The following is a 23,301-nucleotide window of genomic DNA, read 5'->3' as shown; positions in this document are numbered from 1 at the left end:
TCGTGTCGAACATATCCCATATATTATGCACATTATAAGTTAAGTCCGAAGGCATAATCGATTGTTTATTATTTACAGACCTTTTAAAACTTTTACGCACACAATGATTGTAATAAATTAAATATTTGCTGTCAAAATATGCTTTTGACAACCCTGTTATTTTCATTAGAGGTGCGTACCAGCTTAAGGCCGGTATGCACCTCTAGCGAAATTTTCGGTAGCAAACATTTATTTAAGTCTTCAACAAAAAAACAGGGATGTGTACATACATTTTAAACCAGCTAATCGCTTTTAAAAATTGTGAATATATGTTCCAAATATTCCTCAAATAAATTGTTTATTATTTACAGACCTCTTAAAACTTTTACGCATACAATGATTGTAATAAATTAAATGTTTGCTGCCAAAATATGCTTTTGACAACCCTGTTATTTTCATTAGAGGTGCGTACCAGCTTACGAAATTGAACGCTACCGAAAATTTCGTTAGCATAAATAGCAATGCATTTCTTATGGGAATGAAATTTTTCGCTAGAGGTGCATACCGGCCTTTACGAAATTGAACGCTACCGAAAATTTCGTTAGCATAAATAGCAATGCAACCGTGTCGGATGAAATTTGCTTCTCCTAGAGACTACGCAAGCCAAATCTGGGGGTCGGTTTATATGGGTGCTATACGTAAACGTGGTCCGATATGGCCCATTTGCAATACCATACGACCTACATCAATAACAGCTGCTTGCGCCAAGTTTCAAGTCGATAGTTTGTTTCGTTTGGAAGTTAGCATGAATTCCACAGACGGACGGACATAGCTAGATCGACTCGGAATTTCACCACGACCCAGAATATATATTCTTTATGGGGTCTTAGACCAATATTTCGATGTGTTACAAATGGAATGACAAAGTTAATATACCCCCCAACACGGGGACGTGTTGGCATAAAATCAAAACAACTTTGATTTTTTTCCGGTTGGGGGCACAAATCTTCACGTGTAAGGGGATGTTCGCCAAACATTAGCAAAAACAAATTTATTTTCATAATTATAACAAGCATTTCTGGAATGAAATTAATGAGGGATCGCTAATTCGGCTTGGAATTTTTATTGTTTCTTCCATTTTTACTATAAAATGGCTTTACACCTAACTTTTCGTCCATCTTCATTATTTGTGTTTATGCTTCTTCTTATTTCTTCATGTTGCTATCATAATTGTTCGTGCAGTGTGAGGGTAAAACTTGAACGAACACAAAACAAATAGGCGAACCTCTGTCGTAGTGTTTATCCGACCGTCTAAGGTCCGCTTTATGCGCTTTACAGACTATCAGTTATTCCGGACGACAGTGCTCGTGTCGAACATATCCCATATATTGTGCACAATATCAGTTAAGTCCGAAGGCATAATCGATACTGCTGCATGATTATGGGATCGATAACACATTTACCGATTATTTAGTCATCGCCAACAAGTCGTATCGATCCGACACACTGCAAGATTCTTTATAAACACCGACATTCCGTCCGGAATAACTGATAGTCTTTAAAGCGTATTACAGTGTGTCGGATCGATACCACTTGTCGGCGATGACTAAGTAATCGGTAAATGTGTTATCGATCCCATAAACATGCAGCAGTATCGATTATGCCTTCGGACTTAACTTATAATGTGCACAATATATGGGATATGTTCGACACGAGCACTGTCGTCCGGCAGCGGTCGACAGCGGCAGCGGCGTCTAAAATATGCGTACGAGTATACTGCGAAGGGCCCTTTATATAATTGTTTGCTACAAACGGCTGTTTCGTTTGCCACACGTTACTCTATGTATAACCAATGCCATAGCTGCAGTGATGCTGTACATAGACGATAAAATATCGCTGTAATCGATTATCGTACATAACGATTATTCACATATATATAATCAAATACTCGTTAGTTTCCCAACACTAATAGCCGGCCATGTTATTGAAAAAGACAAGTTTTCAAGACACGTGTTTAATTCCACAAATTTATCAAGAAAAAATAGTGAAAAACTAAATAATATCCAATAAAAACTATTGAAAACAGTGAAGATACTTCCAAAGTATAAGGACTTATAGAAAATTTTAAATTTTTTGTGGTTAAATAGAGGTAAGTGGTCTCGAAATATTACGACGACCCCAAACATAACCTAAATACACAAAGATGTGGAAAAATGGAGAAAAATTCGCATAAATATTTTTAATTAATGTGCGTACAAAAGAGAAAAAAAGTGCAATGGTTAAATAAGCAAGACGTTTAATTTTGATTGTGCCTCAATTAATTTCGTAAAATGTGATTTTTATTATTGATTTACTGTGTAAAGTGAAGTTCTGTTTATGGACAAGAGGGGAGTTAATGGGTGATGTACATGTACGGTTTGTAGTGCTGTAGCTGTCTGCCTCGCGTAAAGCACAATCGACGATAGTGCCAACACCTCGTTTTTTGGGTTTTTCGTTCACATGAAAGATTTGAATATCTTTGGCCCATTATTTTTAGAACATTCGCGTCTAGTATTTGGTTAAATGTTAAATGCTAGAAATAGCACAAGTTGTGTTATCTAAAAATTACTGGAATGCTAATCAAAGTCGTCATTACTTCCGACTATTGTGAATAATTTGGTCAAAGTCCGTGCGAACGAAATTAAACATCAATTTCCTTTTTTAATTCATCAATTGGGAATTTCTGTTTATTTTTTTAATAGTCGCTACATTCAAATAGGTAAAATAAAATGTTGCACAATTTTTGTAAATATGTATTTTTTAATATCTTGTCGTTTGTCTATTTCATTCATCTATTACGTTGTTTTATATTTTCCCCTTCTACAAAGCTTATGCTTTGTCTGGCTATTATGTATAATCAGCTGAGTGAGTAGTTTTTTTTTTATGTTTTAACTCATCTTAATTTATATTCGCTTTCTGGTTTGTAAGATTTCAAATTTTTCAAGGGTGAAAGCCTTTGGTCGATATGATAATGAATGTATTATAAAGATTAGGTAGGTTTACGCATCATATTTAAGATCGCCAAATCTCAATCTCCATACATTCGTATTTGTATATATGTGTATTGTTGTTGTATATGCATTTTTGCTGAACATGCGGTTGGTACTTTCATTTGTTGCTTTGTTATTATTTCACTATGTGATCTTGTATGTACAAATGTTTTTTTGGATTTGATATTTTTTCACGTCAATTTTCCATTAGGTTTTTTGCTTCTACAACCGCATGATAATTTTCATTAGACAAAAAGTAATGTTTGCTTTTGTTGTAGTAACCTTCAATTTCTCTTTACATCATTGGCATTGGCTTGTTTTCATAATGGCATTTCTCTTGCTTCTTGGGAAAAGACTTGTCGAAATAAAAAGAGTGAAAAAGAGAGTGAAACTCGTGCGAGAGATGCTTGTAAACAAAACAAAAACAAAACAACGTGTTTCACATGCCATTCATTCGTCTGGTAATATCCACATTTTTCCGTATCGTATCTTTTTAAAGAATACGATTATGGTTTAATATACAAATATAAGTGTAAAATACTTCTGGAATAACGTGTCAATTAAAAAGACCCCCACGGCATTCAGAAAGAACTTCTACAATTAAATCCATACAATTTTTTTAACTAGACCTAAAAAATAGGTGTGTATATATTTGACAGTCATCGTATCTTTTTAATTTATGAAATAATTTAACAATCGCTTATTGTCATTATCCTACATTACATTTACCTACGCATGTCCTAGGTGGAAAGTCCTTCACCTCAGGCATCCCTTCCGCCATCATCTAATATGTAATCCCTAATTGTAGGGTAGGTTAAAGTGGCAGCCCAATTAAATTTCAGGCTCACTTAGACCATTCAGTCCATTGTGATACCACATTTAACTAAAAGTACCTATTACATATGGGCACTTCTAGTCTTAACCACTGAACCTTCCCTATTATTTACTTTTGTTGAACCAACCAGATTGCTCCAAAAACATTAACAAACTGCTTAAGTTAACGTTTTCCAGGTCCGCCAGTAATCTAAAGCTATATGCTCCTAAAATTCCTAATTGTATATTTACCAAAGTTTGAAAAATGACCACGTCCCAGGAATCCAAATCTCGAAAATCATTACATTTACGTATGAGCATAAGTTTGTCTCCAACAGCGTAATAAACTGTGATTTTGTAGGTGGCTATCACTTTCTATCAGTGCAGTACTGTACTGAGGGGAGGACCATCACTGATGCCTAGAGCGATAAGACCGGCAATAGCTCTGCTTCTATCTGAAATCTCCAAACAGCTATCTTTTTTGAAACCAGAAATACAACATGTATACCAAAAGTGTATGCACTTACCTCACGCTTCCTGCGAAAACTGCAAACCTGGGCGCACCCAACTGAGATTCGCTTCCTCGTTTTTTATCTCAATCAGATATGTTCCGAGTGACAATATTTTCAGTCTTCGAAGAAGTAATCTTTGAAAATGTCTTATAAATCCTTATACCTCATTCAAAGTAGGTGCGAAATCTATTAAAGTGGATTTGAATTCCCTTTTTAACAAGGCAAATGACGGGTTGACATCTTATAAAAGTGGATTTTGAATGTGTATGTTTTATATATTCTAACACGCTTTTTTACCTAGTTAAGAAGTCTAGATTTTTTAATAAATTGAAACTTATACACGTAGTATATATTCGAATTCTAATATATGGCTGACTGTAAATTCTTGTTTCATCTTGGTTTTAATACTTTATTCGTCCTAGAAAATCCGCAATAATATATTTCCATTGTTTATCCAGATTTATTACATAATTTTAAAAAAAATAGTTAATATTAAAACCCATTTACTAGATATAAATTAATATTAAAAAACGCATTAAGGCAAAAAAAAGCACATCTATTACGCTGTAAACATTGTAATAAAATTGACAAAAATGTAATTCAATGATTTCTCTTTTTTGCTCTTTTAGTTTGTCACATGAAAGAAGAAAAATACAAAACGCACAATAAGAGAAAATATAAATGTGAACCGAATATGTACTTTACCACCTTGTGCAGATGTGATCGTAAAGAGAAATTATTTGTATCGGTTTGCAAGCAAAATCCAAAGAATATTTGGTACTTTTCTTTTAGTTAGTGTTTGGTTAACAAAATAATTAAGATAGTCTTTTAGTATGCCGACAACGATTACGAAATATAGTCGCGTTTATACTCTGCTGACACGATAAGAAATTTTCGAAATGGACATTTGACGAATAATGTGATAATTTTTAAAAAATTAGTTCTCAGACGACTTACGATAAAAAAACAAACACAAGTTCTACAGAGTAGAAATCAATCAAATTTGAAAAAATCCTTTGTTGAAATTTGCATACATTAAAAGAATTTTGTAACGATTTCATAATACTACGAAAAATATCTCCTGTGAGCTTATTTTTTAAGCAACCTAAAAATAAAACAAATATCTTGCAAGAGTGATTTATTTTTAAAATAGCAGTGCTTTGAAAATCACATATTTTCTTCACTCTCAAAGTGTGGGATTATCAAAGGAATATAATAGCTGTTGATAATCAAAAAAGTCGTAAGCAATTAATTTTAAATTTTAAATTCTTGAACGAAAACCTTTGGCATATTTTATAACCTTTCATTCTGCATTATCAGTACATTGTCCATTCTTTCCCTCAGACATACAACAGATGTGTGTCGTCTCGCAATGTTTTATAAGATCAGATGCTCAAGAGTCAGTCGAATATACTTACATATATTGAAATACATTTGTTTCTCGTTATCAGAGGTGTGTCTATATCCCAACCATCGAGCATTTAGCAAAAAATTGCGTACATTTTTTCTTCAGTTAAGTTTTGTGGTCTAAAAATACATTTGTTATGCTCAAAATATATATTTTCATGTTAATCAATATGTATGTGTGTTAGAACTAAACTGTTTTCAAAATCAAAAACAAAAAAAAAATAAATAAAACGGTTTTTATTTTATTTTATAGACGATTGTGTAGTTGGCATTGCTAGAAAGTAGTTTCTTAAGTAAATATAAAAGTTTTATATGTAATTTTGTAGCAATAGTGCTGTAGAGATGTTATCCTCTATATATTATTGGAAATTTTGTTGCCGTGTGAAATTTCTCTCTGTCTTTCATAGTTCTCGTTCATCGAGGAAGGTCTTCATTTGTTTATTACTTAAATTGTTGGTAAAAGCACGTGATATTTATTGTTTTGATATTTACTTTGAAGGGGGAGGGTTGTGAGTCTGAGATATTTTTGAAAACATTGAAACACATGTATAAACTGTGTGATTCATATGAACAAAAAGATTCGGTTATGGCGCTCAGAGATGGACTGTGCTACTATTTCTTGTAGTATTTGGTCCTTAATTTATTTAATTCCCATAAATTTGATCTCCAACATTAATATTTCTTTGCATCATTGATAATTAATTAGACTAAATTATGATGAATTTGTATTGCAATGTGTAGCATTTCTTACTTTATAATTAGCCATCTATTATTAATTTGAACATATTACTAAAAATTTTTCCAACTTGAAAATGCAGTAAAGAATTAAATACTTCTGCTCAAAAAGTTAATAGTTCCATTTATGGCAATTCGCATTTGGAAACAAGTCACTCCGCTGTCAACATTGTTCTGACGCAGAGTTTGTTCCAAAAAACGTATATTAATCACGGTTGCCACAGTTGGTAGAATTCTACCAAACATGGTCTTTTGTTGTTTGGTAGATTGGTAGAATTCTTCATGTTTTGGTAGATTAAAAAAAATATTTCTCCAACTTTTTGTATAACAATAACATTTTGACAACATTTTCTATAGAAATAAAATTTTGACATTTTTTATAGAAATAAACTTTTTACAAAATTTTCTATAGAAATAAAATTTTTCCAACATTTTCTATAGAAATAAAATTTTGCCAACATTTTTTATAGAAATAAAAATTTGAAAAAAAATCTATAGAAATAAAAATTTGACAAAATTTTCTATAGAAATAAAATTTTGACAAAATGTTCTATAGAAATAAAATTTTGACAAAATTTTCTATAGAAATAAACTTTTTACAAAATTTTCTATAGAAATACAATTTTTCCAACATTTTCTATAGAAATAAAATTTTGCCAACATTTTCTATAGAAATAAAACTTCGAAAAAATTCTATAGAAAAAAAATTTGACAAAATTTTCTATAGAAATAAAATTTTGACAAAATGTTCTATAGAAATAATATTTTGAAAAAATTTTCTATAGAAATAAAATGTTGAAAAAAAATCCTATAGAAATAAAAATTTGACCAAATTTCTATAGAAATAAAATTCTATAGCAATAAAATGTTGAAAAAATTTTCTATTGGAATGCAATTTTGACAAAACTTTCTATAGAAATAAAATTATGAAAAAAAATTTATAGAAATAAATTTTGACAAAAAAAGTTGAAACTTAAAAAAAATTTTCTATAGCAGATTTGTGGTAAAATTTTCTTCAAATTATGGTAGATTATTTTTGGCACGAGTGGCAACCGTGATATTAATACCAAAATGCCAACAATGGGCAAGGTTTGTTGGAAGTACTTATAATAACCGGCTCTTCAACTTTTTATTAATTTAGGTTACTATAAAAAAAACTGATGTGAAATGAATTAAGAACTTCGGAAAACCTCTTTTCCGCTCCTAGTATTCTGCTCAATGTTATTCTGATTCATTAACCGATCTAACCAAAAATTATAGTTTTTCAAAATTTGGTTTTGTAAATTCATTCTATGTTTCTTTTTATTGCTTTTAGATTCTTCAACATTCAGCGAAAATGGTATCTGGTCGCCCCTTACTATATTTGTCACTGCCTGGTGTAGCATTTATTCTAGGTGTATTTTGGTTTCGGCGTCGAAATAAAACTCGTTTAGATAGTGACATAAAATCAGTCACGGGCACCAAGAAGTCCTCTCAGGAGCCGGTAGAGGCCCATGAAGATCTAATAACAAAATCAACAAAAAATAGTAATAATAATGCAAAACCAACACCCACACCAACAAAGTCTATGAACATAAATGGCACTGTACCAACAGATGATGATAATCCAGCAAATCGATTATTTGGCAAGTCGGCACCTATAAAGATCGTACAAAATGGACGCGGCCCATCACCGGTTAAACAAAGCCAGCAGCAAATCGACTCGGAAGTATTAAAAACAAAAATACAGGATGCCGAACATAAACTGTTGCGGTCTATAGAGGAAGATTTTGAAAATCTCTCTTCCCCAGTTGATTTGCCAGATTCCATTAACAACCGCATGTCATTCTATTCTCGTAATGTTGACATTAAAAAGGACAAACCAGTAGTTATAATGGCCACGACCACACCCAAAATATCACCGGAAAACTCATTTTTAGAAAGCAAATATACCAAAGATTGTGAAGAGAATAACAACTTAGATGGTACTTTGAATGAGAAGGACGTGGCTTCAACAAAAGACTTGAAAAATGGCAAAATGTCTCCAAACACAAATGTCGACGCCAATGACGCCAGTATTGAAAATGATACAGCACAAACAGAAGTTAATGACAAACGTAATGTCGATGCTGCCAGTCCCTCATTAAGTTTATGTAGTGTACAATCTGGAGATTCTGGTAAAGGTTCTAGCTTACCCAGATCTGAGGCTACACGCGCCAAAACAACATATGAATTTTTTTTACCCAATAGTTTGGTTTGCTTCCTATATGGTCGGAATCGTTCATATATCCATCAAATTAAGTCAAAAACAAATGCCGATGTTGCTTTACGCAAAAAAGTTTATCCAGGGAAGTTGCGCGTGTGCGCTATTGATGGCACCGAGAGTGAAATACAGGCTGCCTTGGCTATGATTCGTCAACGTTTGCCGGCCAAGCGTTATCCTCATTTAACAATGCAAAGAATACACTTCGCACTTCCACAAACTGTAGTTCCTCTACCAACTGAATGTATGCTTAATCTACAGGTAAAGAAAAATATTATATTTATCCGTTCATGTGTGTATCTAAGTTTTAAATACTTCCAGCTTAATTTAATCGAAGGTATAAACAATGATGTAGTTGTTAGTGCTGTTATCTCGGGTGCTCACATATTTGTGCAACAGCCTTTACATCCCTCTCACCCTTCGTTAGCTATTCTACAAAAATGCCTATATGAAAGCTACTCAACAACAGAGGCACCTTTATTGCCCGGAGTTGAGTTGAATGCTGTGTGTGTTATGCCTGTTAATGGCATCTGGTACCGGGTACAAATAGTCAGTGGAGACTTTGAGGATCCAGATCGTTGTGTGGTCAAATTTTTGGACTTTGGTGGCTACATGAATGTACACTTAAATGAATTAAGACAAATACGTTCTGACTTCATGACAGTACCGTTCCAAGCCACAGAATGTATACTCTCTAATATAGAACCAATAGGTAAATACAAGTTCACATATATCTTCTCCGTTAAATTTCGAATATTGCAAAATTAACAATTTTGTAGAAATTTCCCGGGAAGCAAAACACGAGCAGTTCAAACAGTTAATCTTATTTTACTAATATTTTTTTTTTCTTTTCAGACACCTGCTGGTCACCAGAATCTGCGGATATTTTATGTAGATTAACCAAAGGCATTGTTTTGCAAGCACAAATTGCTGGTTACAATTCACATAATATACCAGAAATATATTTATTCGCTTGCTTAGGTCCCAATGTGAGTATTCTGCTCTTTTATATGAAAAAGAGTTGATAAATGAAATACTGAAATGCAAATTCATTTGGATAAATCCTCATAACCATGAAATTACTAAAATGGGGATTTGAATTTTGCATAGTGATGTATTCTTAAATATCCAAAATCGGATATGTTGGGGCCCACTGTGGGAAGTGAGAAAAATTGATTCTTATTGGATTGGCAAAATTCGAATGGGCCGTGTATGTCAAATATGATGACTGACTGAAGATAATTGTTTTATAGCCAGGATGTTGGTAATGTATTCACAATTCATAATAAATGCTTGTGGGAATTACTACTTGTTAACCACTCAATTTAGTGGCGAAAAATGGCAATTTCAAAATTTTCACATATCAATTTCTTATTGATTTTACCTAATTGGATCGGGTAAAGTCCAGAAATAAAATTAATATTTCATTCCCCTATACCAATATATTTGTATAAATCAACAGGCAAGAAAGCCAAAGAATGGATTTTTAGGGTATAAAGGTATTTATGCACAAGATCAAACAATTCCAGGGATCAATTGCTCTTCACAAAATATGAATGCAATACACTACTGCCCATAATCATAATAATTTGCTGACAGTTTATCGAAGGAATTTGTATGGTAATAGTAGGTTTAAAGTTTACGTTTATTTTTATGAATATGGGGGTATTAAACTACTATCATGTTATGTAGATACCATGTGTTGAACATGGGGAACAAAGTCAAATATCAATTAGGAATATAAAGTGAACAGCTTGTATGATTGAGTGACAGTAGAATCTACAGCGTAGATATTTACGAATAGATTTTGTATAAATTTTGACTGTGTTATAATATTTTGTAGTCAAAAAAAAAAAAAAAAATCCGTGAAATACATATGGGGTTTAATATCACTCATAAAGTGCAATATATTTTTACAATGAAAGTATTATTTTTACTACTGAAAGTAAAAATAACACTTTCATTTGTCATTGTCCTGATTGTTTCTTTTAGTCCGTGACTCCCACGCTGCCCTATACTAATATAAAGCAAGCCTAATTGAAAAGAAAACTGCATTCATTATAGAATCTATTTAAATTAAATTTTCATCATATTCCAATTTCCAATAATTTTTAACATTATAATAACCAACCATTTTTTTAATACACAATTTTTATATACATATTCTCTTTTTACAGAATGTTATTTTTATAAATAAGGAGCTCGTTGCTAGAAATCTTGCAAACTGGGTGGAAGTAAGAGACTGATTATTTCCTATCATGGAAAAACAAACTGAAACAGAGGCTGCCGATAGCAACAACAATAGCATTGAAGTGGCAGTTGTTACCAATAACATTAATTAAGTTCAAACATTGACAAGTTTAACTAAAAGAAATCATCATTTAAAATCCACATCCTCACAGATTCACATTACTGGTAACTAAGTACAGCAGCAAGCATATGCACGTAAGACTTGTGTAAGCCATAATATATCTAAAAAGTTTTAATCTATAGTGAAGGTTAACTAATATCTAGAGATATTTCAGAAATGTTTAATGTAACGCATCATTTTTTGTGAGCAATGGTTTTTACCCTCAGTCCATAAATGGTAGAGGAAAGAAGCCAAGTAAAGCACACTTCTTAACAATAACACAAGGCTAAACGTCTGTAGCATCAAATCAATGATGTAAACAAAACCTGCAGTCAGTCAGCGCTCTAGTAAACTTAAATATAAACAAAAAAGCTTTTATGTAGGCATCTTTTGTAAATATATTCTATAGGTTCTAGTTCTAGTACGTACTACTACAATACACACATACATTATTACAAAGTGGACGAAAAGAAAACTTCAGCAAAAATACCACTTACCTCCACACCTTACTCTAATTTGCTCCAGCCTATTTATAACGTATTTCCTTTGTTTAAGTTTTAAATGTCAGGAAAAACATTTACTAATATTTTACTATCTCTAGCTAAACCCCAACAATAAACACCAAAATAAGTTTTGCCCCACAAATGTCATCCCTTTCTCAAAAAAAAAAAAAAACAAACGTTAACAAATAGCACACAAAATAAAATATCACAAATTCATTGAAAACCACATATTATTATTGTGGTAAATGAAAATAGAAAAACAGAAATACAATTATAATTATCTACATATGTATATAATAACATTTATATTGTCCTTTATTTTCGTACATAAAAACTATTGTAATTTCAAAACAAAGAGGTTTTTGTTATGTAGACGAAACTTTGTGTTTTCTGAAGATATTGGAAATCCAAATGACAGATATTATCTAAATGTGACGCAATAATCATTTCGAAAGTAATATTTTGACTGATTTTTAAAAAAATGATTGAATTTTCCCGTACTTCCAGCTTTGAATTGTAATGTTGTTGCTCTTAATGTTGGGTTTCGAAAACATGGCGAAAATACATATTTATGAGAAACATGGCGACACGTTTTTTTAGTAAACTTTTTCTCATTTTTAAATGCCACTTATACTTAATTTATGATTCGTCTAAAGTATTGTATAAATTCCGGCCTTCCTTCGCAAAGCCAATTCAAAAACAAACGAACGGTATATAACAAATTGGTGATCTCATAACCCGAATATTTGATGTGTAGTAGGATTTGTGCATGCATTTCTATGGGCAAGCATTTTCAATTTGGAATATATTCTTTATTTTATTAATGAGATTTATAGAGCCATCACTTTTAATTTATAATAATAATTTATCGCTATATTCTGTTTTGGAAAGAAAAATGTTTTATTTACCGGTTTATTTTATATTCTCAATATTTTCTGAAGCCCAACCTTTTTTGTGGTATGAGTTTTTCTTTAGTCCTATTTTTTCTTACTTATTTATATGTTAGGAACATCGTTCGAATAGAGAAAAATGCAATTGTCTAGTACACATAACATAAATGCATATTTATTTTGAAGTTACAATGCCTTTTTCAAGTAAAATGGCTCTGTTATTATAATTATTAAATATATCTAATAACTACTATTATTATTTTTTCTTTTTTTAAATAGTATGAGAATATTGTAGGCTTTAATGTTAATCTTTATAATCGTAAATTAATTATATTGTATTTTATTTTACTATTATTAATTTTTCATTTTAGTTAAAACAAAACTCAAGAAATTTATCACCTATAACCTAATGAAACACCTATAGGAGAGTTGTGAGGTTTCCCAACTTTTCCCCTTATTTAATTTTCATTAATTAATGTTGTTCTAGTTTGTATTCCTTCATATCCCTGCTCCTTCTCCATTTTTATTCGATTGAGAATGCATCATTTTAATGAATTAATAAATGAAAAGAAATGTTTAAAAATCCCTTCCCCACTAAAATGTCGTATTTCTTTTTTTTTATTTATTACATTTGTTTATTTCAACTATTTTTGTTTTTTTTTTTTATATACTGATTGGGTTTAGTTTTTATTTTGTAGTTTAATCATCACTCATTTTGCAAACAGAATAAAAACACCTTGTAATATAACAACTCACACCTATATACAATGAAGCAAAGAGAAAAACCATTAAACTCATACATAATATATTCCTTTTATATAAAAATGATTACCTTATAGACAAAAATACATTTGAAAGAAGAAGAAAATACATTGCATATATTTTTTGCTATATAAGTTATTTAGAGTTTTACATGAACAAATTATATGAGTATATAAAATACAAACAATTTAACATAGGCAAAACAATAAATCCCTTTAAAACAAAATAAATAGTAATAAACCAAACAAACAAGAAGATTAATTAACGCAGGAATTTAACTGAAAAGATTGAATTGTTATACTTATTACCCTAATCCTATTGTATACCATACAAAGCGTTTGCCTCCATAAGACAAAAACAAATAAATTAAAATACCAATAGTCAGAGATATGGTCGTTATTTTATGACCTTAAAAAATCGTACGCAAGCAATAGTTTGGAAATTCACGCCTAAAAAATTCAAATTTATAATTGCGAACAAAAAGTCTAAATGAAATAAAATACAGTTTAAATAAAAAAAATGAAAATTCGTTAAAATTATAAATAAAATGTGTTTTATTTAAAGTAATATTACTCAATCTTTTAGGTCCGTCCGATGGGCGATATGTGTTGCAACCAACTTCAGGTTGCTATACTTTCTAAAATTTCAGTGACACTTCATTTTACAAAAACATAATGACGGAGAACGAATGCAACATATATTGAAAAATAACCTGAGACTAAAGCCATTGATGTTCCAAAAAGTGCAAGAGCTCACAGACTAGAAAGAGCCAAGGAGTGCCGAATATTATCGGTGAAATGCATTAAAGTATTGAAGCTTTTAGGACTAATCGCGACATTCGATATTGAATTCATTGTCGTATCGAAAAAATTGTCGATATGATTAAAAGTTTCAGTCGCTCGCAGACTACCGTCACGCACAGAAGTGTTTTCGTTGCACATTGTTTTTTGCATTTGTTTATATCTGCCTAACTATCATTGGTTTTCAACAAAACGATCTAGTGTTTGTTTTTGATAGTTGAGTATTTACTTTGGTGACATTTTTTGAAGTTTTAAGTGGGCTTAAACTGTCCAAAGATGAACGGCCCGCATCCTAGTAATCACAATCGGTTTAAACCTCTCGCAACGTTAGAAAATAAAACTCCGATTCAAAGAAATAAGCGTAGATTTGTCGAGGACTACCCCGAATTATTAGAACATGAACAAAATGACGATGACATTCCCAGATACGTTATAATCGCAGCTAAAGGAAGACCAGAGCAACAAGACAATGAATCCAACTACAAACCCATTGGATCTTACAATGTTTTCCAAGTTGAAAAAGGTCTAGACTTTATATCCAAAGAGTACTCAGATGTCATAGAGCTTAGGTCTGGTGATATCCTCCTAAAAGCTAACAATCTTAAAGCTGCCGAGAAATTCATTAAAGCTTTGTTTGTAGACACAATACCAGTCATAGTAACCTACCACAAATCTTTAAACTCTGTACAAGGTAAGGTTTACTCCAGGAAAATTATAAATCACACTGAAGAGGAGCTTTTAGAAGGTTTGAAGAAACGAAAAGTCATCGAAGTCAAGAAAATGCGTATAACACAGAAACCGGCAAACTGGAGGCTACTGGAGCAGCAATTCTTACATTCGATCTTATTAGACGTCCAGAGTTTACTAAAATTGGCTATGAAAGAGTTATGGTGAAAGAATATACTCCCAACCCAATGCGGTGCAAAAACTGTCAAAAATTGGGACACACTAAAAAAAGATGTAAATCTGTAGGAGCTTGTGCGAAATGTGGAGAAATACAATTACACACCAATTGTGAAAGAAACTGCTGCGTTAATTGTAATGTCGACTCACACACCTCATCTGATGGCAAGTGCCCTACTTTTATCAAACACAAGTCCGTTCTTAAACTACAAAAAGAAAAACGATGTTCGATGAAGCAAGCCTGGGCTATTTTCAACACAAATCCAGAAATACAAACTATTAAAACGGGACCTAAAACTCCATACTCCCAAATTAGTAAGGAGAATGAATGTAAAGAAAGAAACTATCAAGAAACAAATAACATATCACCCCTCACGCCTTCTTCAATAGACAACAAACCAACAACAAGTAAAGCAATTACGTTTGTAAATGTAAACAATCCAAAATCGCCAAACAAAAGCAATGCTACCAAAACGCAGACAAAACCAACTAACACTCATCAAGAAATAAGTAAGCAAAAACATAACAAAACAAATGTTTCACGTATTGACGTTAAAGAATTTGATGAAACCCTTCAATCATTAAAAGGTTCTACTCCAGCGCTAGACAAAATTACATATTCTATGGCTAGAAACTCTCCATTATTTCTCAAAAAGAGAATTTGTAACCTATACACAAAAATTCTTTGTACGGGTATTTATCCTCACGATTGGAAATTGGCCGTCCTATCTCCTATCCCAAAACAAGGGAAAAATCCTGCGCGTCTTGAAGGATATAGACCAATATCTTTGCTGCCAGTCCTCTCTAAGATTTTGGAAAAGATTGCTAACAGGTTTTTGCGCTTCGCCAACCACAAATTTTCTAAACTGCAACATGTCTTCTTGCCCGGCCGCGGCACACACTCTCTTTGCCATCGATTGGAACATGTGCTACGCTCAAACCTTTCCGCAGGAAAACACAGCTTGGTGATCTCCGAGGACTTAGAAAAAGCTTTTGACAAGGTCTTAGTAACACAAATTATAAAAGAGCTAATTCTATGGGGTATACCGAAGAAAATAATTACTTTTATTTTTTCACTTCTTACCAACCGCAGAATAAAGGTCAAAGTCGATGGACACTTATCCGCAACTTATCCATTAGAAAATGGAATTCCACAGGGTTCTCCTCTATCTGTAGTTCTGTATAACATATATGCAAATAGTTTGGCCTGTAGCTTGGAGTCTTTGGAGGAAGCAGACTATATCGGCATATTTGCTGACAATATTTTTGCTGTGGCAGTAGTTATGAAGATGTTAATGAAAAACTCAAACGGATTAATAATAAAATTCAAGTTTGGGCAGAAGGAAGTGGAGCTGTCATACCTTTAATAAAAGCGGAAATACTCCATGTTTGTCGCAAGCATAAATGTCCGGCGGTATCGGTCTCTTTCGACTCCCTTACCATTCCTATTAAACATCATATGAAAATCCTTGGTCTAATTTTTTCTAAGAGTTTGCTGTGGGATGAACATATTAAACTGCTTTTGGCGAAACTGAGCAAAATCAACAATCTTATGAAATTAATATGCTCTAGGAATAGAGGACCACACATAGACGTTGCTGTAGGTATAGCTAGATCACTAGCTTATGGTACTCTATCCCATGCCATCACCCTATACACACAAAAAAAATTTTCTGGTTCAATCACGAAATTAATTGATCCAATTAATTTTTTAATTGAAATGTCTTCAATCACAGAAATGATAGTATCAATTAAAAAATTAATTGAAGGTCAATTAAAAAATTAATTGATACTATTAATTTTTGTGATTGATTTTTGTTTCAATTAAAAAATTTGTTGAATCAATTAAATTTTTAATTGAATATTTTTTAAAACTCAATTAAAATTTTAATTGGAAAAATTTTCGTGAAATTTTTTTCTGTGTATGGCTGGACCACAAAACAAAATGTGTCTAAAATTAATTTTTGCTTAAATGATATTTTTAGAACTGCTACAGGTTTACTCCGCTCAACACCGATTGATTGTCTGAGAATTGAAGGCAGGTTTACAGACTTCCAAATTTTAGTTGAAAAGGCTTGTGTAAACTTATCATCAAAATCCATCACCTTGCCTTCAGATGACCTATATACTATCTTCTGGGATGAAATAAGTGCCGGAAATCCACTCTATTTTTCCGCTATTCAACACATTTTGACACTTTTGAAAGCTTTTAACATTCAGATTCCCGAGAAACGAAATTTTTGCTACTCAGCTAAGTACAAAATAAAAATAGATATTAGCTTAAGCGAGCATAAAAAAGATTCTACTTCAGCTCAATGCTTCAGCATCTTGTTTGCGGAGAAAATATTTGTGTACAGCCCGGACCTAATACTCTTCACTGATGGCTCCTTTAATGGTATTCGTACGTCTTTTTCTGTGGTTAAACAAACCTCACCCCGTGGCCACGAGGCTATATATGAAGGTATCTTCTGGTATCTTCACAGCTGAACTTGCTGCCATTTTCTTTGCAGTCTCTTTCTCAAAAAAAGGTTCCAAAACTTTGATTTGTACCGACAGTCTTAGCGCAGCAAGGGCCTTAATGAATAATAAAAAAGGATTTTTTAATCATTACCTCTTCTTAGAGAAACCTGCGGATATCACAATCCTTTGGGTCCCTTCACATTCAAACATTCTTGGAAACGAAAGAGCTGATGAGTTGGCAAAGAGAGCTTTGAATTTACCATGTATTACTGGGTCGCCAAATATTGCGAGTGCATATAGAGCACTTCAAAATGAAAAAATGTTAATGACGTGGAGCCGTACAAACTACTTCCTTCGTGAAATCAATCCCGATATTGTCAGGCCGAATTACCACCCACAATTGAGTAGAAGTGAGTGTATCTTTCTAGCAAGGCTAAGAGTACACCCTGAGAAGGAATATGATCACCTCAAACATGTTTTAAGAGCAAAATGTTATTTTTGGGTCGTGACCATGTAACATGGTTTTCGCAACCATGTTATTTTCTCGGAAATCATGTATCTGATTTCGGCAAGCAGGTTATATTTGACGAGAAAATAACATTTTAATGACAAACATGTTACATGGTCACCATACAAAAATAACATTTTGCTCTTGAAACATGTTTGAGGTGATCATATTCCTTCTCTGCGTGTAAATAAAGCCGTTTTCAATACGAGACACTACTATAACAACACATCGCCTACTTTCAACAAAACACATATTTGCTGAATGCCCTCAATCGAGAATAAACGAACCTCTAAATGCAATTTTAAATTGTAATGATAACTGCTTCCTACCCAAACTTAGAAATTCTTTAAGACGTCACATTGCGAATGATATATAAGCCCGAGTTCGTTACATTGCTGCTTTAGTTAATTCTTTTTAACTCTCTTGCTTCCAGCAGGTGCATATGGTCTTTGTTACCCGGCACCTCTTTTTAATATTATGTAAATTTATTTTATATAATATGTTGTAAATAAATAAATAAATAAATGATTAAAAGTTTGAATCTTATGGACACACATTTCTTTTTTTTTTGTCCTCATCTTCCCACTCAGAGGATGAGATGAATATAAAATGTAAATATAAAAGTAAGGAAAGTCTAAAGTCGGGCGGGGCCGACTATATTATACCCTGCACCACTTTGTAGATCTAAATTTTCGATACCATATCACATCCGTCAAATGTGTTGGGGGCTATATATAAAGGTTCGTCCCAAATACATACATTTAAATATAACTCGATTTTGACAGAATTTGATAGACTTTTACAAAATCTATAGACTCAAAATTTAAGTTGGCTAATGCACTAGGGTGGAACACAATGTTAGTAAAAAAATATGGGAAACATTTAAATCTGAAGCAATTTTAAGGAAACTTCGCAAAGGTTTATTTATGATTTATCGCTCGATATGTATGTATTAGAAGTTTAGGAAAATTAGAGTCATTTTACAACTTTTCGACTAAGCAGTGGCGATTTTACAAGGAAAATGTTGATATTTTTACCATTTTTTTCGAAATCAGAAAAACATATATATGGGAGCTATATCTAAATCTAAACCGATTTCAACCAAATTTGGCACGCATAGCAACAATGCTAATTCTACTCCCTGTGCAAAATTTCAACTAAATCGGAGTTAAAAATTGGCCTCTGTGGTCATATGAGTGTAAATCGGGCGAAAGCTATATATGGGAGCTATATCTAGATCTGAACCGATTTCAACCAAATTTGGCACGCATAGCTACAATGCTAATTCTACTCGCTGTGCAAAATTTCGATTGAATCGGAGTAAAAGATTGACCACTGTGGTCATATGAGTGTAAATCGGGTGAACGATATATATGGGAGCTATATATAAATCTGAACCGATTTCAATAAAATTTGGCACGCATAGCTACAATGCTAATTCTACTCCCTGTGCAATATTTCAACTAAATCGGAGCAAAAAATTGGCCTCTGTGGTCAGATGAGTGTAAATCGGCCGAAAGCTGTATATTGGAGCTATATCTAAATCTGAACCGATTTCAACCAAATTTGGCACGCATAGCTACAATGCTAATTCTACTCCCTGTGCAAAATTTCAACTAAATCGGAACAAAAAATTGGCCTCTGTGGTCATATGAGTGTAAATCGGGCGAAAGCTATATATGGGAGCTATATCTAAATCTGAACCGAATTTAACCAAATTAGGCATGCATAGCAACAATGCTAATTCTACTCCCTGTGCAAAATTTCAACTAAATTGGGGTAAAACTCTGGCTTCTGGGACCGTATTAGTCCATATCGGGCGAAAGATATATATGGGAGCTATATCTAAATCTGAACCGATTTCAATAAAATTTGGCACACTTGACTATAGTACTAATTGTTCTTCTTGTGCAAAATTTTAAGCAAATTAGGGTAAAACTCTGGCTTCTGGGTCCATATAAGTCCATATCGGGCGAAATATATATATGGGAGCTATATCTAAATCTGAACCGATTTCTTCCAAAATCAATAGGGATCTATTCTGAGCCAAAACACATACTTGTGCCAAATTTGAAGTCGATTGGACTAAAACTGCGACCTAGACTTTGATTACAAAAATGTGTTCACGGACAGACGGACATGGCTATATCGACTCAGGAGCCCGCCCTGAGCATTTTTGCCAAAGACACCATGTGTCTATATCGTCTCCTTCTGGGTGTTGCAAACATATACACTAACTTATAATACCCTGTTCCACAGTATGGAGCAGGGTATAATAAATATGGGAAACATTTAAATCTGAAGCAATTTTAAGGAAACTTCACAAAAGTTTATTTGTGATTTATCGCTCGATATATATGTATTAGAAGTTTAGGAAAATTAGAGTCATTTTTACAAATTTTCGATTAAGCAGAGGCGATTTTACAAGGCAAATGTTGATATTTTGACCATTTTTTTAGAAATCAGAAAAACATATATATGGGAGCTATATCTAAATCCAAACCAAATTTTGCACGCATAGCTACAATGCTAATTCTACTCCCCGTGCAAAATTTCAACTAAATCGGAGCAAAATTTGGCCTCTGTGGGCAAATGAGTATAAATCGGGCGAAAGCTATATATGGGAGCTATATCTAAATCTGAACCGATTTGGCTGATATTTTGCAAGTTTTTCGAGATAAAATATTCGGATGTACGGAAATTGAGGAAGATCAGTTGATATACACGCCAATTATGACCAGATCGGTGAAAAATATATATGGCAGGTATATCTAAATCTGAACCGATTTATTCCAAAATCAATAGGGATCGTCTTTGAGCCGAAACATTACCCTATACCAAATTTGAGGACAATCGGACTAAAACTGCGAGCTGTACTTTGCACACAAAAATACATCAACAGACAGACAGACGGACAGACAGACAGACGGACATCGCTAAATCGACTCAGAATTTAATTCTAAGCCGATCCGTATACTAAAAGGTTGGTCTATGATTACTCCTTCTTGGCGTTACATACAAATGCACAAACTTATTATACCCTGTACCACAGTAGTGGTGAAGGGTATAATGAATACGGCGACAAATAAACGATTGTAGTAACCCATTGTCTGTTTTAGCATTTTTTCTGCTCTTTTTGAATAGTAGACATACTGCTGAAAAGTCGGATATTTGTTGAAATTTTCTGCTGATTCGATAAATTAACTCCGGTTTATCTGATAATAAATTACTGCTGAAATATGCCCAACGTAGTCGAATAAATATCAACTAGTAGTTTTTGATTATACATAACATTTTAATTGACTTCGATGGAATTCAATTTATTTCAAATATTTATTAAACGTATAGTTATGTTATATATTTTTTATTTTTATTTATTTATTTGCGGGTTGCTATTTCTGCAGCGATATTTGTCAAATACGTTTGCTTATTCAGCGTTTCTGTCCATCTGAGCTCGATATTAAATTGGCTGACAACTCTTAATGTTGATCCAGGTATACTTAGGCTGTTAGACGAACTTCTAATAAAGAGACATTTCAGCCACGCTAGGACAAGCAAACATACAAAGGTATGTGAACAGAGGCACTCTCCAAGGAGGAGTTCTATCTCCTCTTCTTTGGAATGTTGCTATAAACAACCTTCTGGTTTCCCTAGAAAAAGAAAGGATAAAAGTGGTGGCATACGCAGATGATGTGGCGCTAGCAGTCAGGGGATAATTCCCATCCACAATCAGAGATATACAGATAGCTCTCCGGATGACTGAGAAATGGGCGAAAGATAATGGTCTTGGGGTAAATCCAGCAAAGACAGAACTAGTCATGTACTGCAAAGATCGCAAAACTCCCACGGTTAGGCCCAATTCCTTAGGGGGTATTGAAATTCCCTTTGGTGAGTGTGCAAAATACCTTGGCGTTATTTTGGACAGGAAGCTGAATTTTAGGCTTAATATTGAAGAAAGGGCGAGAAAAGACTCCCTTAATGTCATGCTGCATCTATTGCCTTTAGACATTTTGGCCAAACAGTTCGGAGTATATTCTAAAGATCTGGAAATTCGAATAGCGAAAAAATTACCTAATCCCTGTAGTGTTTTTCAGGCTGAAATATTGGCAATAAGAGGTGGTGAATTGGCTGAGAAGTAATGTTCCAACAAATATTGGCATTAATATATACTCAGACAGTCAACCTGCAATAAAATCCTTGGACTCTGTGTTCCTTAACTCGAAACGGCCATAGACTGCCGCAAATCTCTCAACGAGATGGCTGAGCAGTACAATATTCATCTAATATGGGTGCCTGGCCATAGGAACATACCGGGGAACTGCGAAGCAGATGTGTTAGCAAGGCTAGGAACTACCTTACATATTCCAGGGGAATTAGAATCTGTTGGTATGCCTCTGGCCACCTGCAAGCTCTTACTGCGTGAGAAGGCTGTTATGATGGCCAATATGGGAGAATTGCAAGGGTTGCAACGACACCAATCAAATATGGCCCCATTTAAACTTAAACCGCACATTGGATATGCTAGTGTTCTCAAGGCGTCAGATAGCACTCCTGATATCTGCTATAACGGGTCGCTGCCTGATAGGCGAATTTGCAAAACTATAGGTGCGGAGTATAATGACTAAGCTGTCATGATGTGGAGGAAAAGGAATCAATTAAACACCGCTTGTGTGAGTGTCCTGCTTTTTGTGTAAGGCGTAAGCGAATTTTAGGAGCATATAGCTTTATATTACTGGCGGACCTGGAAAACGTTAACTTAAGCAGTTTGTTAATGTTTTTGGAGCAATCTGGTTGGTTCAACAAAAGTAAATAATAGAGAAGGTTCAGTGGTTAAGACTAGAAGTGCCCATATGTAATAGGTACTTTTAGTTAAATGTGGTATAACAATGGGCTGAATAGTCTAAGTGAGCCTGAAATTTAATCGGGCTGCAACTTTAACCTAACCTATTCAGCAGTAAGAAATGTTTGCTGTCTCAACTATCGGATGTTTGCTGAAACAACTACAAGCTACTGCTTTCCCTTTTTCAGCAAGCAAAAACGGCTGTTTTAGCAATCTTTTTGTTTTTTAGTTTTTTTTTTTTTTAAATTTCTTAATCCAAATGAACTTCCAAGGCACAACTTCTAAAGCAATCAAACGGATCCAAAAGTGGAGTACTTCCGTCCTACTCAGAAAAAAATTTCACGAAAAATTTTCCAATTGAGTTTGAAAAATGTTCAATTAAAAATTTAATTGAATCAACAAATTTTTTAATTGAAACAAAAATCAATCACAACAATTAAAAGTATCAATTATTTTTTTTTATTTGGATCAATTAATTTTTTAATTGACCTTCAATAAATTTTTTAATTGACCTTCAATTAATTTTTTAATTGATAATTTATGATTGAAGACATTTCAATTAAAAAAT

General features: G+C 33.1%; 1 protein-coding gene across 3 annotated transcripts; it reads left to right on the top strand.

Moving 5' to 3' along the window:
- The first annotated feature begins 1,940 nt into the window (after positions 1–1,940).
- On the top strand, positions 1,941–13,060 carry spoon (A-kinase anchor protein spoonbill). 3 transcript variants are annotated; one of them, XR_012720932.1, is made up of 6 exons: positions 1,941–2,128; positions 7,791–8,978; positions 9,039–9,429; positions 9,573–9,706; positions 10,895–11,173; positions 11,243–13,060. XR_012720932.1 is itself a non-coding variant. In XM_075302467.1 (5 exons), the coding sequence occupies exons 2-5, from the start codon at positions 7,812–7,814 to the stop codon at positions 10,961–10,963; spliced, it is 1,761 nt and encodes a 586-aa protein (XP_075158582.1). In that variant the 5' UTR covers positions 1,941–2,128; positions 7,791–7,811; the 3' UTR covers positions 10,964–13,060. The 3 variants fall into 3 exon arrangements, 2 of the variants coding, with proteins under 2 accessions (XP_075158582.1, XP_075158583.1); XM_075302467.1 differs by having other exon boundaries at positions 10,895–13,060; XM_075302468.1 differs by lacking the exon at positions 1,941–2,128 and adding an exon at positions 5,180–5,573 and having other exon boundaries at positions 10,895–13,060.
- The last annotated feature ends 10,241 nt before the right edge of the window (positions 13,061–23,301 follow it).

Source organism: Haematobia irritans, chromosome 3, assembly GCF_050003625.1.
Source record: "Haematobia irritans isolate KBUSLIRL chromosome 3, ASM5000362v1, whole genome shotgun sequence".
Lineage (NCBI taxonomy): Eukaryota > Metazoa > Arthropoda > Insecta > Diptera > Muscidae > Haematobia > Haematobia irritans.
The sequence above is the reverse complement of the archived record's forward strand: the minus strand, read 5'-3'. Positions and strand labels throughout refer to the sequence as shown.